General features: G+C 37.9%; 1 protein-coding gene across 2 annotated transcripts in view; it reads left to right on the top strand.

The window, feature by feature from the left end:
* Window positions 1-3,699: 3,699 nt before the first annotated feature.
* Window positions 3,700-6,917, top strand: part of LOC107042675 (mRNA cap guanine-N7 methyltransferase) — a 64,124-nt gene continuing 60,906 nt past the window's right edge. The window contains exons 1-2 of one of the 2 annotated variants that reach the window (XM_015263823.1): window positions 3,700-3,962; window positions 4,053-4,234. In XM_015263823.1, the coding sequence (XP_015119309.1) occupies window positions 3,768-3,962; window positions 4,053-4,234 (377 nt within the window). In that variant the 5' untranslated portion in view covers window positions 3,700-3,767. Of the gene's footprint in view, window positions 3,963-4,045; window positions 4,235-6,917 lie in introns of both variants that reach the window. The other variant, XM_015263824.1, reaches the window with a different exon arrangement.

Here is a 6,917-nt window from a genome sequence, read left to right as displayed (position 1 = left end):
GTTAACAAATTCTGTTTATTTGAATTTATTCTTGATAATTCAATACAAATAAGAGAAACAAAAAAATAACTAATATAAAAAGGATATATTGATCTGTAGTGCTCTATTGTGTATGAAGGCTGTTCTCGAATGGTTGAGAAGCTGATTTCCCAGGCCGTGTATCTTGTAATCATTCTGGTTGCTTTGAAAACTGTTCTCGAACTTGAAATAGTTATTTTCATCACAAGGTCCACAAAGTATTTTCTGACGAATGTGGCTTTGTAGGCCGAGCCGAAGACGAGGCCTATAATCACATTCGTCAGAAAATACTTTTGGACCGTGTGATGAATGCAATTTTTCGTCAGAAGGCCCGTAAACCACGAGCAAACCGAGCGAAGCGAGGTTAGAATCGCGGTTTACCGAGTCTTCTCACGAAAAGTTGAATTAATTGATCCCTTGTGCTTTAGCTCTAAAGAAGTGTTCTCGAATATGAGAACCCACTGCGTAGCATGCTCAAACTACCCCGAAGACGTGTTCTCGGTATTGAGAAGCTGATTTTCCTGTTCCTCAGGTCGACAGAGGAGTGTTCTCGAGAATGAGAATCCACTGGACAAGTATACTCAACCGACCCTGAGGACATGTTCTCGAATTTGAGATGATGTTTCTACTCCTTTGTGCTTAGTCCGGAAGGAAGGTTCTCGAATCTGCGATGAAGTATTTTTTCTAATCCTTTACTGTACTTGTATGCTCACTCATGTTCTCGAAAAAAAAAAATTCAGTGTTAACTGGTACGAGATGTTTTCTCTCCAAAGTCTGCCAGACAAGAAGGGTTGGATTCTGGTATCTCCGCCACAAAATTATGGTATTTGCTTTAAAATTATGGTATCAAGGGATAGTAATGTAGAAACCGCTGAAGCGGTACGAAATTTCAAATGGACACCTTTCAAATCGTTTTCAAGTCATGTAAGAGCAGTTTATTATCGCTTATATCTCATATCTACGCGTAAAATGTGGCATTTCACTTGCAAAACTAATAAAAATTAATAAAAACTCGAGATCAAAGGAATAAAACTACAAGAAATAAGACAAACATTTTCTCACACTGATAGGAAAAATTCGTTCTGCCGAGATATTATGTTTCACAAGGGAGATCTTTTTGCTTCCGAATGGAAGCATTGTATTCCTCCGAATTTAAGTTTCCAGTTTTCTTCGTGAAGATAACTAATTTGGGGGTCAGGAGTCCGAACCTGATGTTTTTAGACCCCGTCCGTATGTATGTATGGATTTGCGTGTGTATGTGACCGATTCAGTTTTTTCACGATAACTTCGAAAATAATTATCTGAATCAATCGAATCTCGGCTAGAAATATACGTTTTTATGTTATACAGGCCGAGTTCGAAGATGGTGTCGATTGTGCTTTTAGTTTTTGAACTATTCTCAAATTTGGCCCAAGGTTGGTCCAATGTTGGCGCAAGGTTGGCGTAATGTTGGTGCAATGTTGCCACAAGATTGGCACAAGGTTGGCGCAAGGTAAGCCCTTATGGGGTCTTATGGGGGTCTTATGGAAGTCTTATTGGGGTCTTATGGGAGTTTTATGGGGGTCTTATGGGGGTTTATGGCGGTCTTATGGGGATCTTATGGAAGTCTTATGGGTATTTAATGGGGGACTTACGGTATTTATGGGGGTCTTATGGGGGTTTATGGGGGTCATATGAGGATCTTATGGGGGTTTATCAGGGTCATATGAAGGGGGTTGCCAAGAGGGTTGCTAAGAGGGTTGATAGGGGATTGCTGGGGGGTTGCTATGGGTAGCGTCCCCTGATTTTTCAGCAACGCCTGAATATGAGGGTCTTATGAGAGTATTATGGGGGGGGGGTATTATGTCATAGGGGTAATAAGGTGATAAGGGTAATGAGGGTCCTATGGGGACGTATATCATCAGTTAATGGAAAAGTGCAATGAAAAGGCAATATCCATTCGGAAGCATATTGCTAATTCATTAGCAAAAACAGGCACCATAATTGACACAATTGAAAGCAATTGCCCACTTGCTTCATGTTGAATGAATTCAGACATTCAAGAAATTTTCCCTAGAAATTTTTCTCGTGGTCGTTCGGCAGAAAATTATGAGGCTCAGTTTATATCAAGTGAATGTTACTGAGTAGTTTGTTTTTATTCCCATCAAACATGCATAATTTTCACGGAACAAATGATAGTTTCGAAAGAAAATTTGGTTTGTTTTCCCGAAAACTGGAATATCGGCAAAACTAAAGAACTTTCAGGAGAACCATGTTTTTCGGGGAGAATAATGTTTCATTCTCGTGAATATATTCTTTCTTCGGTGAATTCTTATGAAGTTTTGTCACATGAAAGGATTGTGGTACAATAAATTGTATGTTTCCTGCCGACATCTTCAATTGTTGCAGTGATATTTCTAATGATCCTGACAAAAATTCAATTTTTCTGAAGGATCTCGAACTTTCTTACATCAAGTTGGTTAATTTCGCTGAAATAAATCTGTTCCACTCCACCAAATTTGCTTACACGGAAAATATAATTTTTCTTCAGAAGTACTTTTCCTCTCAGTGCATCATCAGACTTATCACTCAGCTGCTGCTTTTCAACTGATCCTTCTGTACTCTCAGTAACAATGATGATTAATCTTTAAATGTTCAAGCGGCTCCCAAGGGTCCGCAGGGGCACAAAAATCACCTCCGTAACCCCTTTTTGTAACACCAAGTAGACTTATAATCAAATAAGGGATTTTGACCCTCTTGAACCTTGTAACCTTGCTGTACACTGTGACCCTTATGGCCCTTATGAAACGAAAATTGACAAAAATATATAATTCAGCTGGACTCAAAATTATGGTATAATTGCCATACCATCACACTTTTCTATGGTATATGTTATTAAAAGTTGAATTATGGTAGCGATACTGTAATCATGGACCCTACCTGGCAACGCTGGCGCCAGTCCGCTGGTTTATATAGGAATCTGTCTTCCGGAAGTTTCCGATCGAGAAGCATCTATCGGTCGATGCTAATCACCCGAGTCCCATTCCCCCACCATCGAGATCCTTCGATGACAGTTTTCCTAACCCTCCTCGCCCAGAACATTCCTTCTTTTTCTATTTTCAGTGTTTTTAACATCTCGATTAGATCATAGAAAAATTAAATTTTTTCGTTTTTGTCAACGGAAGATTTTTGTCAATTTTATAAGCGTATATGTACGATTTTTCTCCTGAAAACACCTTTCACATACTATTTTGATGTCCAACTACTCAGAATAATTATTTTTAGACTAAATGAAAAAAGTAAAAAAGCGAGTAAACCGAACAAATTTAATTTTTCTATGATCTAATTGAGATCATCAAAAAAAAAAAAACCTAGTTGTATTCTTTGGAATCTAATAAACATTTTGAAAAAAGAAACGTTTGAATCGGATGAATATTGTGGTGCAAAGAGCATTTCAAAGTCAAAAACACGAAAGATTACGTTTTCACCTGACGTTCGGAGTAAAATGGGTTGGTTCGAAATTTTCGCTAGTCGTTTAGGTACTCCACAATATATTAAAAGTTGTTCGATAGTTATTTTCATCAACCGTAAACTCAAATTTCACATGGATCCCTCCTTAAGACTCTTAAAATCACCTTGTACGGAAATTTTTAAATCCAAATATATCTTCGGCTGTAATCAACCAATTGAATTTCTCTTTTTTCTCAGATGAATTTTTAGAAAAACTTAGACAGAGTTCCTGCCACAGTACAGCCCTAAAGGTACTAGACATGTGTTGTGGAAAAGGCGGAGACCTTTTAAAATGGAAAAAAGCAAACATTACCCACTTGATTTGCGCAGATATTGCTGATGTATCCATTGAACAGTGCGAGACTCGTTACAGAGATATAGAAAATCGTAGTCAAAGTGATCGAGGCTTTGCTCCACTGTTCTCTGCTGAATTCCTCGTTGCTGACTGCTCAAAGGTATGTAGAGCCTCGCAACTCTATTTTGTCGGTGAACGACGATGGACACGTATAACGATGGGAAATATTTTTTAATGATAAAGATTTCAGGTTCGGTTGAGGGAGAAATACAGGGATCCGAGTGCGCTTCTTGATCTCGTTAGTTGTCAATTCGCATTGCATTATAGTTTCGAGACGCTACCACAGGCTGAATGCATGATGCAAAATGCTGCTGAGACACTCAGAGCTGGCGGTTATTTTATTGCCAGTATTCCAGATGCTTATAACTTAGTGTATGTAGTGATTTTAATTATTCATCTCATTGATAATCTTTAAGAATGATAACTATGCCAATACTGAAAGACCTTATTTTTTCGAACTTTTCTACACTATAGAAAGTGTCAGCTTATGTTTCTTCCTGATCTAACTCATTTCTCAAGTTGTCATGTGTGTTCTTGAAAAATATCTTTTTTCAATTACCACAAAAAGAGTTAGTTATATTTTCCACTAATCATATCAGTCACTTGGTGAACCTCGATGATAATTTCACAATCTTAGAGTTTATAGCTATCGAGACATCAGCTACACCCAATGAACCTTACACCCAAATATAGATTCCTATGGAGCTATGATTTATTTGAACATTTCACCCCACTCCCTTCGAGATAAAAAAAACAAGCAGGGTCGCGAGGCTATTCGACAGAAGGAACAGACCATTATTTTATTCGTTATTAGTGTTTTTGATTCTTTCTCTCTCTTTCTCGAATGTTTTTAATGTTATCAATCCCTATTCACTTGCGTGGTGGATAGCAAGAGCATAATTGGGAATCATGAAAAAAAAATCCACTCTCAGGACATCTGACCCTTAAAGCTCCTGAACTGTACAAATCCCTAATCGTTACAAAATTCGACCCTCAAATATACGATCTTCTAGACATTTGCGTCTGTCACAGCATTAAACACTGCCATAATATGAAGCAAAAAAGAACATAATTTTATGGTAAAGGACTTCTTCAGTCATAAAGATTCGAAAATCATTGATAGAATGACGATGTTGTATTTTTCAACAAAAACTATTTGTAGATAAATTGCTCTATGCCAAAATCTATTAAATCGATCAGCCTAAAATTTTATACACTAGTGTGACTCAATGGTATCAACTATTACCCAAGGTTTTGAATTCTATTTCCACCTTCTACGTGTATTGTCAAACGCTAACCCTATAAGGCCGCCAAAGCGGAATACCAGCCTCCCCAGTCGAGCGTCCTACTACGCTTTACTACGCTTTTCACCTCAGAGCATTAAATCAACTCTGAGATGAAAAACTTAGAAAAACTCGAATATTTCGAAAACTTTGCATGAACGGATATCTACATTTTGATTGATCTCGATGGTGGACACCGAGACGAGTATTTTGAAAAAAAAAAAGTAATTTGACCAGTAGTTTAGGAGATATTGGGCAAAACATATTTGCACAAAAAGTTAAATATCTCCTAATCTACTCGTCCGATTGCACCACTCCACAATACCAGCCTGTAGTACCATAAGATTTACAATCGTACCAAATTTCAGCTTTCTATGTCAGTTTTTTCGAGAATGATCGTGCCTACCCCGATTTTATGACAATGATGAACAATGCCGATTAGGGGAGGGTGTGCCTGTACCGCTCAGCGGGTAGTACCGCTCACCCGATTTTCTCCACAACCATCAACTTGAAAATTTCTTTCTGTTCCTGATCATGAAGAATTTGATGATAGAATGTGATTGTCAGAAAAATTTCACTTTATATTTACCACTTTAAATATGAAAAAACACGTAACGAAGTTTTGAGATCTTTACAGTGCAAAATTTGTCGACTTTTAATTAAGGTTTTTGATAGTTTCAAACGCTGAATTGTCATATTAAACTGTGGTTATTTGATTCGTGGTACTTTCATGTGTAATTTGAGACCAATTCGAACACGAAACTCCACTCAGGTCAATAATGATCAACAATTTTGTTGACGCCGAGCGGAGTCGGTAATACCGCTCATAGGATCGGCCACGTAGTTGCTCGACAGCACTCGAGTACAGGTTAGATTGCGGCGCGAGCGATACATGCAAAACCCTATGAGCGGCATTGGAATTGTGCCGAGCGGTATTACCCGACGGCGGGTAGTACCGCTCAATAGGCTCACTCTTTTATTTTCAATCAATTTTGTGGATTCTAAGGAGAATTAGGCGTCTACACTTCGAGAATAACGAGTTCAATAGTTAAAGAAGTCTCTCAAATACGTTTTTTATACTCAAGTTGAAATATAAAATATAAAACTGGCATTTCCCCTTAGGTGGGCGGTACAGGCACACCCTCCCCTACTACCGAGTTATCCCTGATTAAGTAGAAATATTATGCCATGATTTGATGGATATTAGCATAAGGAATATTTTGACGTCAAAAAAATTCAATTCAGTCACATACTTTTTGAGATATTAAGCAGAAAAGATTTTTGAGAAATTGCTGAATCTCAAAAACTACCTGACCGACTGAGCTGAAATTTAGCCCAGATGTGCTCCCAAACAATGCCAATTATTTCACAAAATTTTATATTTTTACCATCGACGTTACTCGTTTTTCGTGAAGATTTATAAAAATATTCCGAAAATCCGCACACGCACACTGACGTACAAACACACTTTTTTCTAAAAACTTCATATCTTGTCGTTTCATGACATTCTACATTATTTCCAAGCAAAATTTTTTTTTTGGATGGGCGGCAATTACAATAAAAGATATTTTCCTTGAATTTATTGAGAGTCCGATAATCAGTGCTGATATTTACTGTGAGTTCTTGAAGAAAAACTTCTTTCCTTAGGCATGAAAAAATCAGTCAAGAATTTCTATTTCATGCAAGATGGTGCCAGTAGATAGGCAAAGCCGCTTCTGAATCAAATATGGGCGAGGGGGGTCGGGGCAGGAGGGGGCGGCGGTGGGGGGGGG

This window comes from Diachasma alloeum, unplaced genomic scaffold, assembly GCF_001412515.2.
Source record: "Diachasma alloeum isolate Michigan unplaced genomic scaffold, Dall2.0 Dall_scaffold_00500, whole genome shotgun sequence".
NCBI classification, from domain to species: Eukaryota; Metazoa; Arthropoda; class Insecta; order Hymenoptera; family Braconidae; genus Diachasma; species Diachasma alloeum.
Note: the sequence above shows the minus strand (reverse complement) of the source record. Positions and strands in the feature narration are given on the sequence as shown.